This window comes from Triturus cristatus, chromosome 1_2, assembly GCF_964204655.1.
Source record: "Triturus cristatus chromosome 1_2, aTriCri1.1, whole genome shotgun sequence".
Lineage (NCBI taxonomy): Eukaryota > Metazoa > Chordata > Amphibia > Caudata > Salamandridae > Triturus > Triturus cristatus.
In genome coordinates this window covers 637381069-637403951 of record NC_140580.1, presented here as the reverse complement: position 1 = coordinate 637403951, position 22883 = coordinate 637381069, and the positions used below count along the sequence as shown (strand labels likewise).

General features: G+C 43.6%; 1 protein-coding gene across 1 annotated transcript in view; it reads left to right on the top strand.

Moving 5' to 3' along the window:
- MMRN2 (multimerin 2) overlaps positions 1-11738 on the top strand; it is a 230057-nt gene extending 218319 nt beyond the window's left edge. The window contains exon 7 of the mRNA XM_085607581.1: positions 6235-11738. Within this exon, the coding sequence (XP_085463707.1) occupies positions 6235-6623 (389 nt within the window). The 3' untranslated portion in view covers positions 6624-11738. The remainder of the gene's footprint in view (positions 1-6234) is intronic.
- The last annotated feature ends 11145 nt before the right edge of the window (positions 11739-22883 follow it).

Sequence of the window (22883 nt, the reverse complement as noted above, 5' to 3'; positions counted from 1 at the left end):
CCTTGTGACTTACATGTATATATCAGACTTAATGCTGAGTATTAACAGATTCATTTTGAAAGGAATATTTTACCACTTAACAAAAACTCATCAAAACATTTATATTAGGCACATATGCTCATTAACAAGAGAATAATTAGCAATCATGCTAACAGATTCAAAAACATGCAATGTTTAATATGAGAAGTTGTTGGGAGGCAGTGTTAATCAGAAAAGAAAATGGCTGCCTTGGAGTCAAGCTCCAGTTGATATAATACGCAGATAATTTGAAAAGACATATATTTGGCATAGATACTTGTATGTATTCCCACAATGGAGAAGGGTAAATGATGTTTCACTAAAGGTTACCTTGATAGCTGTTTGTTTATTTATGCGCCATAAGAAACGAGTGCTAACGAGACAATGAATTGTTTAGCAGTTTTCGGCTTTACCCTCGGGCATGAACAGCAATCCCTCAACAAGACACTTCTTAAACCACCTTACAAGTGGTTTTCGATTCGTGATGTTAGTAATTTGCTAAAGCAGCAAAAGTACAAACCTAGGTTCCCTGGTGCTCTTTGGGACTTTCATACATGCTAATGTGGAGGCTGTAGCTTCATCACACTCCCTCACTTTCTGGGGCATAAAAATAATGAGAGATATAGCATTAGAGAGAGATAGAAGGAAAAAACAGAGACTGAGTAGTTGTGAAATAATCTTAATTCGGAGATAAAGACTAGCAGATAATTGATGCATTTGGGTGAATCTACACATGATTCCTTACAAGGGGCAGGCTCAGAAGACGGAAGATAAAGCCAGACCGAATGGCATTTCATATGAAAGATAACAGTTAGCCGGCTGTTCGGGCACAGGTGAAAGGTGAATTTACCTTTAGTCATTTTGGGAAAGTACAATGGATAGTCAACAAGAGTAACAATTCATAATATGGAAGCAGTATGTCTGAGACAGGTTCGCAGGGCTGTAAAAGAACAAGTTATGAGGACGGCCTCAGTGATATGACTTACTTGATAAATAACGAAAAAGACAACAGAGAACTGCAGAAAGTGATGAATGGAGACATTGGAGTTAATCTTAACTAATGAAAGTTGATCACAGTGCATTTCATTCCATCCTTGCTCACCCTACCATTACAGACAAGAGCAAGTCAGAGCCACTCATTTATGGGTGAAAATGCCTCAATTATTCTTTTTCACATTATTTATATCACATTTAAAAATACATACAAGACACAGTAACACTTCAAATGTAACCAAAGTCATAGCATAATGACCACTTGCTTGGGTTTAGGGCTTATTTACATCTATTTTCTGAGCAGTTGGTGTAATAGGAAATTCATATAAAATCAAAATATTGCAAGCAGTCTTCTTTGTATACTACTTTCACAGAACAGACACCCAATTATGAAAGAAAGTAGAGATTTTATAAAAGACCTCGATGAAAGACCATTAAAGAAATATAATGTTTGAACTCCTGGTTCCTCCACGACAAGGCTTTTCGGAAGGTGGTCGGTGGAGAGATAGCCGATTATTACTCTCACAACGAGGGCTCTGTCCCCTCCCCTGCCGTCCTGTGGGAGGCCGGCAAGGCGACTATTCGGGGCGCCGCTAAGGGGCATCTGCAACGGCAACGACAGGCTCAATCCCAGAAGCTCGCGGAATGCGAGGCTCAAGCCTTGGAACTAGAGCGCAATCTGGGGGAATTGGATGACCACACACGGTCTCGTCGCTTGGCCTTCCTGCGGGAAGAGATTCGTCTACACTCCCTGGAGGCGGCAAAGGTTCTGTGGCGCTCCTCCGTGGCCCGGGTATACGGCTGGGGAGACAAAAACGGCACTCTTCTCCACCGGCTGGCTACTTACCCCCGGGCGGGTAGGATCATTCCAGCCATCGCGGACTCTGCGGGTGGCCTCCACACAACCTCGGTGGCGATGGCCCAGGCGTTCGCTGACTATTACTCCCGGCTGTACCATCTCCGGACGTCCACGCTCTCCCTACAGGAGCTGCTGGGGACGAACGGGGCGACGCTTGAGCGGCTGCAGCCTGAGGTTTCTGAGACCCTCGATTCGCCTATCAAGCTGCAGGAGATTGAGGAGGCGATCGGCCGCCTGGCGCCCGGAAAGACCCCAGGACCCGACGGGTTCCCTCAGGAGTACTACGCTCACTATCGTGAGACTCTGGCCCCGAGGCTTCGGGACCTCTTTGCGGACGTGGTGGAGACAGGCTCGTTCCGGCCCGAAACGGACACAGCAACCATAGTTGTTCTCCCCAAGACACAGCCCCCCTCGCGGTCCTGCTCCGACTACCGGCCGATATCCCTTATCAACACCGAACTCAAAATCTATGCCACGGTCCTGGCGCAGCGGTTGCGCCCGTCTCTTGCCTCCCTGGTCCACCCGGATCAATGTGGATTTATGCCGGACCGGGGGACCAGACACTGCCTGCGGCGCCTGCACCTCGCGATGGCACACCGCGGCCGCCTTTCCCCCTATCTGGCCCTCCTGTTGGTCGACTTTGAAAAGGCCTTCGACTCAGTGGGATGGGCGTACTTAGGTAACGTCCTGGAGCACATGGGTTTCGGTCCCCGGTTCCGTGCCATGGTAGCGGTCCTGTACGCGAGCCCGCGGGCCCGTGTGTTAGTCAATGGGGCTCTATCTCGCCCGTTTCCCATAGGTCGAGGAACGCGCAAGTGATGTCCGCTCTCGCCCCTCCTTTTCGCTCTGGCAATGGAACCCCTGGCGGTATTGATTTGCTCGGATCCCGCTCTTCGCGGATGGGATTGGCCAGGTCTGGCCCCCGACAAGATCGCCCTCTACGCGGACGACGTCCTCCTCTATCTCTCTGATCCAGCGACCTCGGGGCCCCAGGTCCGCCGGATTCTCCGTCGGTTTGGCCAGGCGTCGGGTCTTCATCTGAACCCTAAAAAATCCGTTCTAGTCCCGCTACACCCGTCACGGGACTGTTTCGACTGGCAATCGGATATTCCCCTCCGGAGACTCTCCTTTAAATACCTGGGGATCTGGGTCACCCTCCTTCCGGAACTCTGCTGGGCCCTCAACGTGGCTCCTGTAGTCAACAAGACCAGATCAGATATGCTCCGGTGGCAGTCACTCCCATTGAATCCGCTAGGGAGAGTCGCCCTATATAAGATGATGATCCTCCCCAAGTTTCTGTACATGCTACAAAACACTCCGTGCCACTTTCCGCGCCCGTGGTTCCGGGAACTGGATAAGATGGTGGTCAAATTTCTCTGGGGCGGCGGCAGGCCTCGGCTGGCCTTAGATCGCTGCAGAGTCCCCTCCTATGACGGCGGCCTGAGCATGACTAACCTATACCTCTATTACCTGGCCACCCAGCTACTGGTGATCCATGACTGGTTCTCGGGTGGATGGGGCGACCCGGCTTATCGACTCGAGGTGCAATGCCTCGGGTTCTCCTCTATCCAAAACATGCTCTATGGAGCAGCGGTCCCCCTGTCGCTCCCCGGCGTCGCACGAGCCCCTTTTCTCACGTGGCGCGCAGCTTTGAGGCACACCAGATGGTCGGGGACGAACACGCAACTCACTCCGCTTTGGCATGGGACATGGCTGCGGGAGGTGGTGGGACTAGCGGGCTTTTGGCAGTGGGATCTTCTCGGTATCTCCTGTCTGGGCGATATATGGCGTGGGAGCCACATGTGTTCCTTCCAGGAGCTTCAGGCCCGCTTCTCGCTACAGCCTTCTCAATTTTATCGCTACCTTCAACTGCGCCATGCGGTCCGGGCCCACGTCCCTCTAGACTCCAGATTGCCTTCCCATAGCCCACCTGAAGCTCAGGTGATGTTAGGGTATCTGGGGAAGGGGGGCATATCCCGCATTTATAAATCCCTGGTTAACAATACCCCGGTAGACTGGAGCGGGCTAAAACAGTGATGGGAGGCCTGGGTGGGACCCCTGGGTGACGCGGACTGGAGGGACGCCCTTATGGCCCCTCGGTCGCTCACCACCTCCGCTAGGCTGCGGCTCATCCAACTCTATTACCTCCACACTGCTTATCTGACCCCGGACCGCCTATATCGTGCGTGCCTCCGCGTGGACGCCTCCTGTGCTCGCTGTGGGGTGGCTCCGGCGGACTTCTTCCATATGGTGTGGTCTTGTTCCCGCCTAGAGGAATATTGGGCAGCGCTTGAAGCCGACCTAGCGGAGGTCCTGGGATGGGAGGTTCCCCATGAGCCTAGAATGGCCCTGCTGGGCATCACGGACGGGATGGATGGGTCCCGACACGACAAGTACTTCCTCACTACTGCCCTAATGGTGGCTAAGAGGGATATAGCAGCCATGTGGTCACAGCCAGACCCGCCCAGAAGGGCTACCTGGAGTAGAGGGGTGGATTGGTGTGCGGCCCAAGAGCGGTCGTTATACGCTGCACGGGGCTGCCCCAAAAAATTCCGCAAAATATGGGGGAAATGGCTGGGGGGCCTGTTTTGAAGGGTGGGGGCACACAGGGTGGGGACGGGGGATGGGGGAGGAAGGGGGGGCTTTTACATTCGTTTGTCGATGCTTCCCTGATTGAAGTTACTGATGCCATGTTCAATGCACTGCTGTATGTCATCCTTGATATTGTCCTATATGCCGCAAAACACAATAAAAATTTGTTTATCAAAAAAAAAAGAAATATAAAAATAAAAAATGGATTACAAATGTAAGGATTCAAATGCACCTCAAATCGAGTTGTTTATTGGTAAGCAATTCCTACGCAATTACTACTGTGAAATAAAGATTCTTCATAGTAGGCAAAACTTTTATTTCTGAAATATTATTATAACCTCTTCATATTTGTATATACTGATATTTTCTGGAGCAAGTGACCATATCACCAGAAATCACAACGCATCTCAGTCCCCCTTTGTCAGCACTTCACTTGCTTAACAAAAGACTGAGGTTTATAGATGCAAACAAAGGGGAAAGTAAAAGAGAAAAGGAATATTGGAGAGAAAAGGATTAGCAGGACAGTTAGGATAACAGAAACATGAAGAACTCAGATATGTTAAGTCCCTTTTGAAAACGAGCTTCATTATTTTGAGCCAGGTAGCAGATATAAGAATCTCAGTCTGAAAATTGGATGTGAAGAAACCATGGAAACAATGTAAAGAATGAAAATCTAAAAACTATGTTGTTCTTTGTGTATAGCCTTACATGGAGTTCTGGTCCATATTTCAATCCCAACACAATGTCTTTAAAATGTTAAAGCTTATTGGACATTATTACAAATAAAACATAATATTTTAAGAATTGCAAGATAATATATAATTAAATATCTGTATGGTTCACCCTCTAGATTTTTGCCATATATTATGCATTAACTATACTACGCCTCCTGAGATATACTGATTTGAAGGATGGTGGTGAAAGTGCAAGCAGTATCTAAGGGGAGCTAGTTTAATTGAGGCTCCACCTTTTATCATGTTTTCACTATCAGGCATGCACTATTGTGACTATTGCTCAGATCTAGTTATGTTTCACATTCATGTATTGGATGGTTACGTCCAAGGAGAAGGTGGGCTTTCCTAGTACAAATAATTAGAACGGTGTCGTTATTTAACCTAGTACAGGAGGTTTGTCAAGAGTAACTCTACAAAGCACTTCTACAGACTCTACATTGGTGCTGAGCTGATTTACACAGGGTGCATCACTGAACTATAATGCTGCCCTGATGCAATTTGTACATAGTCTCTTATATTGCAGGCACATATAGGGACTGGAATTCAGCCTAGACTATGAATGAGACAGTAATATAGACATTGGATCACAGCATGACAAGATGTTACTGGTACCGCATGTTACACACAATAGATAGCTTTAAATTCCAAAACTGGTGTACTTAGTGTATAAAGCAGGGTGCTCAATTGCATATGTCATGAAACTGCTGCAAGCCTATGCAAGGAAACTCAAGTTATTATTTTTTAAAGTGAAGACTTCCTTTCCTTCTAGCTCCTGAGGTTCTTCCAAGTTGCTTTTCTTTTTGTAACTAGAGAAGAGGTAGGGAAGTTTGTAAAAACTGGGAGGGATTATTGAGGATGGGATCTCAGCCTCGATGTGCATTGAGATAGTCAGCCGCTCACAAAACTCTGCTTTTATTACTGAAGATGGTTGTTGTTGGAATTCAGTAATAACCTGAAATTTCGGGACTTTCAGAAGTGCTGCGAAGCTTTGGGGGTTTTAAATTGATTGTTTTCTTGTGTTTTATCATGTTTCTGCAGTTTCCTCTGTGGCCTTCTACGCTGGATTTTCAGAAGGAGACAATGAAACTGGAGTCCTACATTTCAATGAGTTATACCTCAATTATGGGAATGCGTATCTCCTGGAAGAAGGATATTTCAAAGCCCCTCAACAGGGTGTCTACCTCTTCATCATCAGCGTGGAGTTTGGCCCGGGACCTGCAATGGGGCAGCTGGTTTTTGGTAGTCGGAGCAACATTCCTCTTCATAAAAGAAAAGGGAAGGAATCAGATGAAAGCCCAACTACTAGTTTTGCCATGGTAGAACTTAAAAAAGGGGAGATGGTGTGGTTTGAATTGGTGCAGGGCTCTGTGGTTAAAAGCAGCCCACCTGGGACTCTCATTGGCGGATACTTGATATTTAAAACCTGAAAAATTGCATTCACTGGACAAAGAAAGACTTGTCAGTAATATTTTTAAATCTTGGTGATGGCTTCTACTGTTCTATAAGCATCTATTGTTGTAGATTTTACATCATTATCTTTGCCGCCATTGCCTTACACCTCTTCGTCATAAGTACTACATGTTGAATGTGTAGTCTAACGGCTGTGTTGTACCTCTATTTTTAGAGGGAATTAAGAGGCGTATGAATTGTTTGCGTTCTTCTGGTGCTTTCACATTGATATCATATTATGTTGGGAAATATTGAATTTGCACACACCTTATGTACACAACTTTTCTAACTTTGCAGGAGGGGCAGAGTCTGCATTTTACAACCCTCCCCCACACTCGAGATTCTACACTGGGAAAAATGTAATCCAACTGAGTTCCAAGAACATAAAAATTCTAAAAGAACAGTAGGCAAATGGGCTCCTGCTGTTAATCACTCAACGTGATACTAACTTTTCAGTAGTATTATAGTTGGATAACTCAGTTGAGTTGTGTTCTGGTCACTGCATTGCTTCTACAAATAAAAGAACCTGCATTGGCGGGGGAGCCTTTCCCTGACACAACTTTTATATATGTATTTGGCAGCCATATTATATCTACCTAAGGGGACACTTTGCAAAGATTTGCAAGGGGGAGGCCTTATTTTTTCAGTATGCCATTAACTTGGAGCCGTATTTGTGTCCCTGGCTGACTTCAGAAAGTAAATGCCCTTCCTCAGGCAAAAATGTTTCTCACTGTGGGCCTCATTTACAATCTTTTGATATAGGGCAGTGCTGCAAGGCTTCCTGCTGCACTGCCCTAAATCAAAAGAAAAGGACAGGAATGCGCCATATCTATCAGATAAGGCGCATTCCTGCCCTTCATTCCCTCTGAGCTGGTGCACAAATGTCTGCCAACGCAGGCACCCTTGCACCATAGTGGAAAGGTGTCTGCATTATAGGGGTATTTGTTTCTGTGCAGGAAAGGACACCTTCCAGCTCAAAAACAATCAATGGAGGTGATGTCCGCTTTCTATGTTTGCTGCAGAATGCAGCACACATAGAAGGTGCAGAGAATTAGGGGAATTAATGTTATTTCCCCCTTGTTGGGCCTCCCCTACGCCACCCTTGAGGAGGTGTGGACCTTTGACGCATTCCCAGGTTTAAGAACTCTTGTAAATCTGGGAATGCATCAAATGCCATGGGTGTTACGTGGGAACACCCACCATAACACCCATGGTACGCCTCCCTACCGCAGGGTGAGGCAATGCAGTGACTTGCACTGTGTTGCCTCAGTCCATATCTAAAAGGCCATGAAGGCCACATAGGGTGGCTTTATGTGACCTTGTAGATATGGTTTTGCAGTGCGCGCCTCCAGACTCTCACTAAAAGTGATGTTCCAGCAGCGCAGGAGCCTTTTAAATGAGGCCCTTCATTTGTATCTAAAAAATTTCCTTCAGCCAATGCAATTGCCACCATGCCCACGACACATCACATGAGAAAGGCAAATATTTCAGGAAAGGGAAGAAAAAAGATTCAAGAAGCTTCGAAGAGATTGTTTTAATTTATAAGAACACATTTAGTAAGACTCATAAGAATGCATCTCCTGAGACTCCCTATCATCAAAGAGTATCACTTCTTAAATAAATCCTTTTATAGTCAGTGAGACTTAAGAAAAATTAGAAGTCAATAATCAACTCTTTCTATGATTGAGGGCCTCATTATGAGTGGGCTGGTGATATTGCCATTACCAGGTGGTATTGCCATCCATTTACCTCGAGTTATAAGTATGAAGCTTGTAATGAGGAATAACTTGCAGGACCCAGATTTACTGGGCCATTTACCCATGTTTTTCACAAATTCCAAGGCATTTAATTCTCACAAAGCCAATCTGCAATGAGCAGGTGGAATTTATGATAGAAAAAGTATTAATAGCATGTGTGGTATCAGAGGCGCAACTAAAGCCAAATTTCGGGGGGGCTACTAAAAGTTTCGGGTGGGCTGATTCTTACAGCAATATGCAGAGTGGAGATGCAGGGGCTCTAAGAAGGGGTGAAAACACAACAAAGCCTCGTTAGCAAGTAAATGGTCTTTTAAAGACCTGTGAAGTACTCGGGCGGCTGTGTGTGTGCCCGGGAAGCTGTCTCAGCCAGGCTGATACACACAACGGGGGACTGAAGCCCTTTAAGCCCAATGGGCGTTGCGCGCCTGTGTGGTATGGATGCAGTACTACCACCTAGTAATACGATGCCAAGTGACGCATGTAATGTTATTACCACTGAAAACCATGCGGTAATACCACCCCATACTTGGACCTTGGTAACCAAATGCATTTGTGACTTAATTGAGGGGGAGAGGGGGGGGGGGGAGAGAGAGAGAGAGAGAGAGAGAGAGAGGTAAACATAATATAACATGCATATGTCAGGCCTAGAAAATAAATTGTAAACCGTTTAGCGACCAATTTCCTCTGCTCACCACCCTGTAACTTTTCCTTTGCCAAACCCCCATCCATTCCCATGATTAATTCAATACGTCTGATTACTGGTGTATGTATTTAACTACTGCCAGACACTGGTAATGCTTCTGCAAAGGACTAAAACTAAATATGTCATTGAAATTTCATGTATTTAACTAGCCTGTGTCCAAATTACATAAACTGCCCACTGCGTGCACTGCAGTTTTCATTGCACTGCAGTTTTCATTGCCACACTCCGATTTGGACAGTGGTGCTGTTTAGCAATGCATAACATTTTGAAAAATAATTGGCAATATTCACCTTGCATATAGGAAGACGGAAACTGTCAAGGAAAATCACGAATAAGTACATCGTGAAGCTGCAAAGACCAGTAGTCTAAGATTGCCATGTTTTAGTCTCACAGTCAAATGTATTTTTGAAAAATAAAAATATGATGATACAGTTGCCAAAACGATTTCCTCACAAAAATAACCATGCGGTAAAAAAAAAAAGTTATTTGTGTGTCTATTGTCTTTGTGTTTTTGTCCTGTCTAACTATTCTTTGTGTTTACAAACAATACTGTTGACTGCCCAGTTTAGTGTATTCATTCAAGCCTTGAGCTGTTTGTCTTGGACCCCCATTTAACCACGCCAAGTTTAAAAAAAAACTCCTTTTGAAATTACTGCACAAAACGTCCCTGTTTTTCCCCAAGCAGGATGTTTTTTTGACGGTCGTTGTTTTGCTACCATATCCTAAATAAGCATTGGCAAATCCAATAAAATTGTCTTTAATGGTCTCAAGCATCATGCAAACAAAGGCATGCACAAATGCTGCTTGCATGTTTTAAATAACTAGAAATCTTCCAAAAGCGACTAAAATAGAAAGTTATAATTTGCTCATATTGTCTGCAGAGCAATCATTTAATATGTGTTTTAATAAACTGATTGTTTTGTGTGTCTTTCAGAACAGGCGGCAAAGTCTGAACAAGTGTTATTTAAATAAAATTGTACAGTTCTAGGGAAAGGGCCGTTGCTATGTATCAAATAGCTTTTGGATTTTTTGTATCTCCGTAAACAATAACAAAGCTGGCAAAAATGCTAATTAGTTTTTCTGTTTAGAATAATGAGGTGTTACATTTCCTGAAGCATGAGTGTCCTGCCAGTAGCTCTGCTCAGAAGCCTCTGGCTGGTGCAATAAAATGTGAGCGCGCAGAATACCAAGTCTGAGCAGACTTAAATCCACCTCATGCCTCTTAAATTCAGTACCCTGCACTCTCTGCCCCTTTATCTTACTCTTGTAGGTTCCTGGTTTCTCCTTTTGTGGACGTTTTTCCGTCTTTCTTTTGCTTCCTCCTTCTGCTTTCTGTGTTTTCCATCTCTTGCTCTCGGAAAATGGCTGATGGAAAATAGGTGATGGTCCCCAAAATGTGTGGCGCTGACACCCACCTGCAACCACTGGCTCAAATTAAGCACTGGAATAATGTGCTGAGAAGAAAGAAGGTATTAATAATTTTATTCATTAAAGTTTAAATCATCATTATTTTGAAAAAGTTCAGAAAAGTAATGAAAACATTTATTGTGACTCATACTAGGTATTACACTCGTGACCTTTGTAGTGCCTTATGGGCGCGTTCTCACTAACTAAGCTAGTTAGCCGTTTATGGCAAAAAGTAGTAGCAGTGGTACTTATTCTAGCCCCACACTGTTATATCTTAAACAAGTTTCATACAGTAATTTAGTGACATCATATATTTTGGAATGTGAAACCTGTAGTCAGTTATAGAGGAAATACAAAGTTAGACTGAATAGACTAGCAATACATATATGTAGATTAGTCTCTTGACATCATGTGCCAAGACTGCACACTGCCTTGTCATATGTATGCAAATGTATCTCCTAAATATCAGTGTGTAAACAAAACCCTTAACAGGACAGTGTTCAGCTACCTGCCGCTGTGCAGAGTGGAACCTTCCACCATTCCAAGATGGCCTCCGCTGTGGTTTATAGGGATAAAGGAGCAGAAACCACAGAAGCAGCTGGTACTCAGAATTCCCTTTGCTGGTGTTATGGTTGCTGGTACCCCTGCTAAAAGAAAAAAAATGGACACGCCTATTTGTTCCTGCAACTGCTGCTGTCATATGAACTTGATGCTGGCATCAGAAAGCAGCAAAAGAAGTCAACTACTTTACCCCATCACAAACGCAACTGCTGAAAATATAAGCATTCACAAATGCTTTGTATGGTCTCAAAACGTGAAAAACAAACCAACAGACAAATGCCTGTATGGGACTCATTTGAACAAGCCTGTGGCCAAAGGAGACAGTCCCAAAATCTGTGTCTTTTTGTTAGGTTCTGCTGATGCAATCTGGCAAACAGCTAAAGCTGCCTATAGCCTGGCATGAAAAAAGATGAGCTACATTTCTTTATTTTTGGGTTTGTTCAACTGTGTTGTTCAAAAAAAGGTGTATATGTGACTGAGTATAACTATATTAGGAACTCAACACCCCCCGCCTTATTAAAGTTCCATCATTGACCTTACTTAAGAAGTGATTGTTGGTGGCCTCTGGCTTTGTGCCCTTTGAGCTATGTATTATAAACTTATAAGACCAGATTGATGACATTGTTAAAACATGTTGGGCGGCAGAATAAAAATGTTTCACTGCCAGGGCTCCGTATGAGTCATTTGTTCATGTTAAACAATGTAAACCTATCATTGTAATTCACATTCAATTTACAAAACTTTGATGTGTCCCTGCTATGTTACATTCAATGTATTTTTGTTAGTTTTCATTGTAACGTTCGACCAGGCACTTACTACAGTACTATCTAACGAGCTTTGCAAGGTCATACATGTAACATCAGCTATATGATTATTAGTCGTCGTCAGCGACCATGGTGGAAAAATCTAGTGCATTATAAAATTTAAGAAGTTTGGGAATTTCGACCGGCAAGTAGATCCGGGGGAGGGGGTAACTCATCGTACGTGGGAGTAAAAGGATAGTAAAAGCAGGGAGTAAATACTATTATGAAACCCATCGTTGCGAGCATGTCCTGCAGCTCACTGTTAAGCCATGTAACAGGAGTCAATTTAGAGTAGTGCATCTATGTTCCAGCTGCAGACATGTGCCTGGATGAACGTCCACTATTTCTCCCAGTACAGCTGGGGGAGTCGCCATCTCAAGGGGAGCACCATTATTCCCCTGCGTCAATAGCTCGCGGAAGGATGTCCGGCGGCCCTCCCATTGTTGATTGTTTCCTTGTCCCTTGTAGTTACCTTCCTGTAATGCTTTTAGTTCTATTTCAGCTCAGTGCGATGTCAGCTTCGTCCAAGTCTGTATCCGGGGTCCCAGCGGGAATTTCCAAGAAACGTCAGTTCCCTCTTTTAACTATACTTAATGATGATGCTATACATTTGTTAGGCATTTCCTTTTTTTTCTGACTCAGGTATCCCCCCTAGAGGCATCATTTGATACCCCGCATCACATCCACTAATGTGATACAAGTCAGCTTCTTGACTCACTATGTAGGGCATTCATCACTGGCAGTGGGTAACATCAACTTTATTCTTTTTGGGGTGACATATGCCTTATGCAAAAAGTAAAACTGCTGGACCGTGAATTGGGCTCCCCTTAAGTGTGCAGAATAGCCCAACACCTTTTCCCAGTCTTTGTCTACAATTTATTGATCAAACTTATGCATCCATTTGGATTTTAATTTATAGAGGTGCCATCTTAGTCAGTATGAGCCACCCTATAGAGTTGTGTTATGGCTTTTCCCCCTCGTCCCAGTGTCAGCATCCTAAGTATGGTTTAACACTGCCCAGGTTATTCAATAATCATTAGACTACATAACCATTGGAACTCTCCTACCATTGTCCCGTAAGGAAGGAAAAGGCCCACTGAAATCTCATATTTGTCCATTATTTCTTCAAATGTGTATAATTTACTGGAGCGATATAGGTCACCCACTGTATTCATGCCCAAGCGGTGCCATTCTAGTCCTCCGCTACTTGGGTATCTTCACCACGGTTCTCAGGAGGATGCTGGATGCATGGAAGTGGAGCAACCTGTGCCTTTGTCGTGGCTGGGTCACCCAGTGGATTGATGCTGTTGGTGAAAGTAACATGGGCAGAGGGCCTGGTCAGGGATTGTGTCAAAATACAACGCAAAATGTCATCGACTCCCATGCCTGGCCAGGTACATGATGTTTCTACTGGAAACCACAATATATTTCTACTGGAAAGACATCTGATCCCATTCTGGTCACCCACTGGAGCTGTGCTGCTATATGGTAGAATTCAAAATTTGGTACTACCATCCCACCTTTTTCAATCGATAACGGCAGTGTCTTTAGAGAGACTCTACACCTGCTGTCGCCTCAATATCATTGTTGATCCCAGAGCATCCATCTCCCTACGAGTCAGGAGAACCTATAGAGAAGGTCGGTGCAGTAGTAATGAAGCCTGGACAACATCACCAGTTTAATCAATGCCACTCATTCCATTATGTTTACTGAGAGTTTCTTCCAGAAGTGGGACTTTAATATCATACCGATATGAGCCTTGGTTATATCATTTGTTTCATCCAATATACACAATCCAGGTGCTTAAACATGTTAGGATCTCATCACAGACTTCCTCCTTCTTGTCCCATATCGAAAGCCTCTGTAATAGGGTTGGTGGGGAACACACATTTTGATCTTTATTTATGATTAAATCTGAAATGCACCCAAAGTCCTCCATAAGTGTAAATGTGTGTTGTAGGCCTTTATTTAGTTCCCTTAAATATATCAGGACATCATCTGCATATAACAAGGTCACATGGAATAATTCAGCTTCACGTATCTCCATCGCGCGCCGAGTTGCTCTGACTCTGAAGCAAGCCGTTAAGGGTTCCATCCCCAGTGTAAACAACAGTGGACTGAGAGATCAACCCTGGCGTGCTCCCCTAGTAATCCGTATAGGCGCCGATAATGTCCTACCAATCTTGACTCTCACTTCGGGATCCGTGTATAGTAATTGTATCCACCCAATTAAGGTCAGCCCCAATCCCATTTAAGGACATCACAACATCTAAGTAGGGCCAACTGATAGTGTCAAAGCCTTGCATAGGTCAATCTAACCCACTTCAGGTTGCTTATTTGCATCCTGTTTGGAGCTCACAATATGTAGTAGGCGCCTTATACTAGGAGAAGTGCCACGGCCCGGTACAAACCCATTTTGATCTGGGTGCACCAGATCAGCCAGCACAGTCATGATGATGGTGGCAATAACCTTACTAAGTATCTTAAAGTCATTATTTATCATAGAAAGTGGTCTGTATGTCCCATGTCCCGATCCGCCTTGCCTGACTATGTGAGCGTAATAAAAAGTGTCATGCGCATTGTGGTTGGTAGGTCGCTTCGGTCAAAGGCTGCGCAGGATAATTCTAAAAATGTGAAGGCTATCCTGGGCGAGTATATTTTGTAAAACTCGGCTGACCGGTGATCTGAACCAGGAGTATCTCTAGAGGACAGTGGAGAGATGACCGCCTGCACCTCCTGTGCAGTATTATCACTGTTAATACCCTCCCTTTGTTCAGGAGCCAATTCGGGAGGTACACACTTTAGAGGTGTTGCTGTATCGCTTCTGAGGAGGGGGTGTTGCCCTCAGCATAAATCTCTGAAAAATAGGTGGGGAAGACATCATTGATGCCTTGGTGAATGTACTGTGTGTGTCCCATGTCCTGCTTCATTGTACTTCTGGGCCTGTCTAATAAGCCAGGTCAGAAGCCTGCCAGCCCTGTCCCCGCCCCCCTCGGCATGCTCCAATGCCTTGAATGTCATGTACCCTGGCAGCTGAGTTGTTGGGTCAAGATCAGTTACATTTTTGCTACTAGACTATCTGCCCTAGCATAATTTAAAAATATCTAAAGCATCTGCCTAATGTTTATGAGCAGAGCCCTCTCATTTTTCTTGTCATCCGGCTCTCACGAAACAAATTATCAGCCATGGATTAAGACTAGAAATGTACTTGGCAGGGGAACATTTTGACAATGAAAATGTACACTGATCTCAAAGCCTTCGGCCTTAAACATCACTATGCACTGCGGTTTGCAAGAATCTGTAGGCTCACACAGCACCCAGATGCAGAGAATGTAAAAGCTTACATGACAGACAACGCCAAATGTACCGGTTTGGGCGGAAATACAGTGTTACAATGTAAATAAGATGATAATAACCAAAGATAAATGCCCTAAATTGTTTTGAAGTGTATCACAAACTAGCCACCCTAGCACTTACTCATCCCTATTACAACAAGCATTTGCAATGCAATAGGTCTCGCATTTGCGAGAGTTTGAGCTATCATTGTAAATGACAATGCCTTTTAATGATGTGTTTTGAAAGCCTGTAGGCAATTTATACTTCTAGTCCTTGCTTACGAGAAGCAAGGCTGGAGGTAACTGCGCCTTTTTTACTGGCAGCTTTGTTTCTCGTAAGGAAGGACTCTTAGTAAAAAGTGGGTGTTTACGCCCCACTTGCAAATGTTAAAAACACAAATAAAAAGCATCGCCATTACAATGCCAATAGCTCAAAATCTCGCAAATGTGAGACCTATAGCATTGCAAATGCTTGTTGTGTTGTTTGCCAGCCGTCAGACTGGATCTGAATATTTATGTAGCAGTAAATCAAAGGTGCACAAAGTGCCAATTAATGTTATTTGCAGTCACATGGTCACTAGAAACGATGTTGGGAGTATATATAAAGTTACACTGAAGCCAGTAATATATTCAACCCTATTCTTAGCTCACCAACTCAAAAGGAAAGAACACAGAGGGTGGGCAAAGGTATTAGAAAATAAATGAACAGCCATCCTCAGGGTGGGACATGGGAAGGTGACAAGGAATCAGCGTGCGGCCACATATCCATCCAAAAGAACTTTACTAAAGGTAGTTCTTTGTTCTTCGAATGGATATTGGCTTCCACAAATTCCTTATATGAGCCAATACCCAAGCAACCCTCAAAAGGGACCTGAAAATCCATCTCCTTAACAAATACTTTCCTGACCAACGTCAACTAACCTAGTCTTCAATATCCGAGTTTACCGGACTGTTAACCACCTTATCTTCCAAGCTGTATTTTTTTTTTTATCCCTTGTTTTGCTTCCTTACTGCCTGCCTACTATGTAATGCAATTTCCGTCTGTTTTTCTTTACAGTATGTATGTAAAGCGCTCTGATACCTATGGGTCAAGCTAGCGCTATATAAAACTTTTAAAATAATTAAAAAAAAAAAAAGAAGAAGAATACAATTAAACAACACGTTCCCAATCACAGCTTGCCTGAATTGGGACAGAGACCTGTCCTGTTCTTCCCAACAGAAATGGTTGGGAAAGGAATGCAGCTAGGCCCAGTTTGCTGCCTAGTGAATACACGCTTTTCATTTTTGGTATGCATACATTAATTAAACAGGCAAAAGCTTCTAATTTAGTTCCGAGCTGCTTACAGGTAGCTGGTGAGCTATCGGTCGCTCACAAGCTACTTGTTTGAGAAGTTAGTTGTAGTTCTTGCCCTGCAGGAAATAGGAGGGTTTGGAGTGGCTGAAGGTGGGACAAGGCTTTAACCACGTGATGTCATCAATCAGGGTCAAGAAGTGTGTGATATCATCTGTGCTACCCCTTTCAGTTTGGTGACTGGACGTTCATGGTTTGAACAAGGAGGACAACGTATAACAGAGAAGAGGAGTGTGGGAAGAAACAGGTAAAACAGAGAAGCAGAGACTTGCTTAGAATGAGCACTGGCTAGTAAATGGGCAGAAGGTGGATGAGTGGATAATTGGGTGAATGAGTGAATGGGTGGGTGGATGGATGAACAATTGATGGATGGATGGGTGGGTGGGCGGATGGAGGGAAGGATAGACGATGGATGGGTGGTTGAGATAGTCCTGAAGGTATTACTTGGGCAGTTGATAAGGGCAGCTAGGCAGGCATGAAATGGAACCTGTGGAGAGCATTGTCTTACATTTAAAATGTGGCTTCACCTATACTGCGTGATTCTGAGGACGTGCTCTCTGAACTAAGAATCGGCACTGAAATAAAACATAAAAAGGCAACAATAAAAAACCAGGAAAAGGCAGATAGTGTTTTTCCTCTAGAGAGAGGAAGAACAATCGGATGTATAATTCAGAATCTTTATTTGTATATTGGGAAATATCAAAGCAATGTCAGAAAAGGTGCTGCGAAAAATCAGCCAAGATGCCACGCCTTCGACTTTTTAAGCTAGCCTGTGGTGTAATGTAGAAAAAAAATACATGTGCACTTGTTATTAAAAAACTGCCCCGCAGTCTTGGAGCAGGGAAATTATAATTCAATCTGCAGAAGGGATACAATGGAAACCTCTTGGTTCACTTAGATCTGAGAGAAAAACAGGCGCAGAGGAAGGAGTCAGATAAGGAAAGGGGGGGGTGGAGTGGTTGGAGGATGGGTGTTGAATGTTGGCTCACAGGGAAGCGTTTCAGAGAGCAGTAAGTAACAAGGTGCTGTCAATTATAAGTGTGCACAAAGAAGCCACACAAGGTCATGGCAAAAAGCAAGTCAGAGCAGTCAGTAATGGAAGCACCAGCAGAGCCAGGCGTTAAAACACCCTCTGCACACCCCTCTTTCTGGGTATGCAGAGGCCGTCGGGGGTGGGCGGGGGGGCATCCCCAAAAATACCATCTTTTAAAGCACAAAAGGTATTAACATTTCAGTTAAAAGCCTCATTTGCGCCTGTGATGTGGTTGTATTTCACCGTCCGAGGCCTGCAAACCATCGGCCCGAAGTTATAAACAAATCTGCAGCCAGTGATGCATGTGTTAGGCTATAAATTCCCAGATCTATTCGTAACCCTGTTATAATGTAATGTATGCTCTGGCGGTCACCGGGTGGATCACATTCTAGCCCCCGGGACTGGTGAGAGGTGCTACTGCCGCTGTCTGCGCTCAGAAGACGTCGGGTCTGGGTGCTGTGCCAGGAAAAGAAGAGATATGGTGGCGAGGAGCACCAAGCCGGAGCTCTCCATGAGCAGTGGGTGGGGGGGTGAGTATGGGAGGGGAGTCGGGGCTATTTGTATTCCACTCTGCAACTACAGAGGGACAGATGGAAATTAAGCAGCAGAAAAAAGACGGTGAATCAAAGTCTACGTGAACTAAACAAGACTCCTGCACTCAGAGCCAAACTGACCTTATGAGGCCAGGGAGACAGTAGCCAGAAACAAGCAGCTCAAGAGGAGTGGTGGGGACGGGCACAGGGAGACAAGGGGGAGTGGTGCAGGGGAGAAAAGGAGGCTCTGCAGCTGCCGCCCTGCGCGCCGCTGCTCGCTCCCGCAAGCAAAACGCCATGGGAGTGAACCTTTGCAGAAGAGGAGGGACATGCACCCACCTTTAGCCATTTGCAGGCTACGATTACAAAATGGCACATGCAAAAGCCAACCCAATGCGTGGGGGGATGCAGACCCACGCAGAGTAGTTTAGAGTAGTTACAAGAAGCCTCGCAGGGCAGCGCATGCGTGCTGCGCTAGGCTTGACCTAAAAAGAAAGCTGCCATAACATCAGCAATGTTTCTCCAAATCAGTTGAATATCAGACGAATATTTAGCAAATTTGCTGGTTTAGTCCCACAATAACATATTGTCCTTGTCACTAAATAAGCACAATTTATCAAGATATTACAAAGTTGTATTTTTAAAAAATATACTAAGGTTGCTCCCAAGAGTAAACTTGTCAATTTCTGAAAGCACACTTACATTGTCCACAACTATTAGGCTGTCTTTCCCAATAAAGCCAGAACAGTATGTCGCCTCTTTATATAAGCCTTTCATTAGGGAAATCTGCTAATGAATGATTGTTCTTCAACATATAGGGGGATAAACTGAAGAATGCACATATACATATTATCGTTCTGTTAATGAAAACCATTACAATAATAAAATCAACTTTTCTTAAAATATTTAAACATAGATATTGACACAATAAAAAATATTGACAACACATATGCATGCACATAACACATATGCAAAAGAAAAATAATGTAAAAATCAGTTGCAAATATCAGGTGAGTTTTTTTTTAAAGGCCAGCTCCATTGGATACTGATAATAATATTTCAGTTTATTAAAGGGGCCTAATTTGGATAGGCAAAACTTGAAAGGCGGAATACACAAGCTGGGCCATGCAAAGTCTAAATTACATAGAGAGACAAGCCAGGCCTATAGTTTAAAGCAGTTAAATTTCATCTACAAACAAAGGTCTATGTTTGGTTGGTTAATTCCCTTGCAGCATAATCCATACATTTTACCTTGTTACATTTCAATTGGTGTGTTCATCATTCAAGCACTGGATTACTGCTTGTCTGCATGATGATATTTGTAGAGGTCTGCGCAGTTTCTTTCAAAATAAAAACCCAATGCTGGAGAAACGAACAAAATATGAATTAGCTTTTCATCTCTCAATCAATAAAACAGGATTTATAAAGCGCTGCTAGTCACCCGCGAGGGTATCCAGGCACTGACAGCCTTGCTGTGGTGGGTCGAATCAGTTAAACAGCCTGGTCTTGAGTCCCTTTATGAATTCCAGAAGAGAGGGTGTGGTCTGGAGGTGAAAGGGGAGGTTGTTCCAGGACTTCACAGCGAGGTAGGTGGAGGAGTGTCCTCCACTGTGGCTTCGGCAGATGCGGGGGTGTGTGCAAGGGAGGTGGAGGGCAGGTGTGTGGAGGGTTGGTGGAAGCTCAGGCAGTGATTGATGTATGCTGGTTCTTGATTGTGTAGGCCTTTGTGGGCATGGGTCAGCATCTTGTATTGGCATCTCTTGTGAACAGGGAGCCAGTGGAGTTTCCTGAGGTGTGGATACGTTTGAAAAGGTTGAGGATGAGTCTGGCCATCAAGTTCTGTGTAGTCTGCAGTCTTTTCAGGAAGTGTGTTGTTATTCCTACGTAGAGTGTGTTGCCAGAAGTGGTTGGGGACGAGGGCTTGAGTGACGGTATGTCTGGTGCTGATGGAGAGCCATTTCAAGGACTTTCAGAGCATATGAAGAGGGAGGAAGCATGCGGAGGACACGATCTGTTTTTTCATGGTGAGTTTGCTGTCCAGGATAATGCTGAAGTTCCGGGCGTGGTCTGTTGGAGTGAGTGAAGGTTTCATGTTTTTTTGTCTTTTTTATTCTTAGAGTGGGTGAGGTTCCTAGTTCAGCAGGCCACCAGTAGTCGTTCCATGGTGAGGTGTTGTTCCTGAAGATCAGTACTTCCGTTTTTTCTGTGTTGAGTTTGACGCAGTTTTGCATTCAGTCAGCAAAGTTGGTCATGCACAGGCAGAGAAGTTGGCCATCATGGTGGATGGGTCTTCAGATAGAGAAAGGATGAGCTGGGTGTCGTCTGCGTAGGATATGATGTTCAAATCATGTGTTCTGACAATGTTGGCCAAGGTGGTCATGTAAACATAGAACAGTGTTGGGCTGAGGGACGAACCTTGAGGGATGCCGCAGATGATGTTCTTGGGTTCCAAGGTGAATGGTGGTAGGCTGATTGTCAGTGTTCTTCCGATGAGGAAGGTAGCAATACATTTGATGGTGTCCCATTTGATTCTGATCTGATGAAGCCTCTTGATCAGGGTGTGACGGGACACAGTGTTGAATACTACAGAGTGGTTGAGAAGGATCAGGGCGGCTGTTTCTCCCCTGTCTAGGAGGGTTCTGATCCACATAATCTACAGTTTGATGCTGACTATGTTTTTTTCCACTGTTGTGTCTGATCTTTGGTGGGAAAGTTTACCAGTCTATAAGAGAGAATGTTTCGCTTAATATATGCTAAGAAGGTAATTTTGAAGTATTGATGTTGAATACGTTCAGTGTAAGAATTAAATGGTGTCCAAGTGTTGGCTTTTTTGATTTTCTTCTTTATCTCGTGCAAACAAGAGGGTCTTTATTTTTTTGCATTTTTGAATGAAGCATGTAGCATTGCCAACTCCCGAAAATCTTTTAGTTTGAGGGTGAACATAGAAACTTCTAAGTATGACTTCCATGTATGGTATTCTTTCTCTCTGTCTACGTCTGTCCATACCCACTGACCTATGGATTTTTATGACGATTCTCTCCGTTTTTTACTGGCATAGATAAATCCTCCTTGACAACATAAAGCCTGCTTTATGAGTCAGAACTGTAAATGAATACAAACCTGAGATGTGTTAAACTGGAGTTTAAACAGCCCTCTGTAAACCATTGCATACTGTATGTCTAATATCTTGGAATCTCTTCCTCTGAAACGTTCAGGCCTGGAAAATAGTGTTGGTAGTAATTTGCTGCGAACAACACTGAGGATTGGTTTTAAGAAAGGCCCCTTCAGTTTGTTATACAAATCCTTGAATCTAAAAAGTAGAAAGCTTGCTTTGGATTTTATCGAGTACATTAGTGGGATGAGGTTACATCTTATGTCGAAGATAACCCCCAGTAGTGGCAGTTGACCGTTCTTAACGTTTTTTTCTTCCTTTTATATTGACCCCCAAATGGCAGAGCATTTGTTTTCCTGAAATGTATTTCCAATCCATATTTGTTTGTGTAGGTTGATAATGCCGTCATTGATCTTTATAACCCAATTGGGGCCCACTTATTAGGACAATCTGATATGCATACTGCAAACATGTGACTGGTTTGAGGGACAGACTTAGAGGTGGGAGTTAATGTGTCTAAAGATTCATTCAGGTAAACCATATAGAGAGTCAATTAAATTGGCACTAGCACACAACAGTGTTTCAGCCCTTTCAATGTCAGAAGTTTCTTTGAAACCGTGATGCCATTACCAAGCTTTAGTTTAACCCAAAGTTTGGAATACAATAGTTGTACAGTTTTATTCTAACCCATGTTTTAGAATACAAATAGTTGTTCAATAGTTGTATTGCATTTTAAAAAGTTGAAGGAATTCCTAATTGTAACAATCTGTGCTATAGTATTTTTCTGAAACGTTATCAAACGCAGATTTCAAAACCACAAAGCAGGTCTACAACTGCTTTTTTCTGTTGCCTGCATCCTCAGCTAAAAGTGACACTGCAAGGAGATTTGTATTTGTGCCACTTCCAACACGGAACCTCATTTGGTTGAAAAGGACTAGCCCCAATAGATCAGCCCAAGTTTCTAAGTCTTTGATAATAGATTTGAAAAAATGTGGCCTTGACAACAATTGGGCTATCAACCTTTAAATTGTTGGATCATTCTCAGCACTTCTCTTGAAAATAGGATGCAAGATTGTCCCTTTTCATGAGTCAGGAGCGGTACAGGTAGGCAGACAGTTGTTAAATAGGGTCATAAATGCATTAGACCCAGGCTCGATTTATATCTGTAGTATGGTTCCATGATGGAATATCGTTAACATAAATATCGTCAGAAATAAATATCGTCACTAAAATATCGCTTACATTAATATCGTCATCCTATACTTAAACAAGGATTCACACAAATATCGATTTTTTTTTATCGACAACCCTAATATCGTTCACACTAATATCGACAACATAAATATCGACTACTACATGATCGACTTTATTTTAAATAACATGACCTTAGACATATATATCGACTACACTAACATCGACGACCTATCTGCTTATAGAAATATACAAAAAATATCGTCTTTTTATTACCAACTCGATATGCACTATTCTTTTATTTTACACACTTTTTTTAACTATTTTACTTTACAAAACTATTCACACATATAATTATTTAACGGTTTTCTAATTCAAAATAACGTTCTCGACCAATGATTTTGAAATTTCACTAATTGAACCAATCAAAAGCTACCATTAATTAACTCACT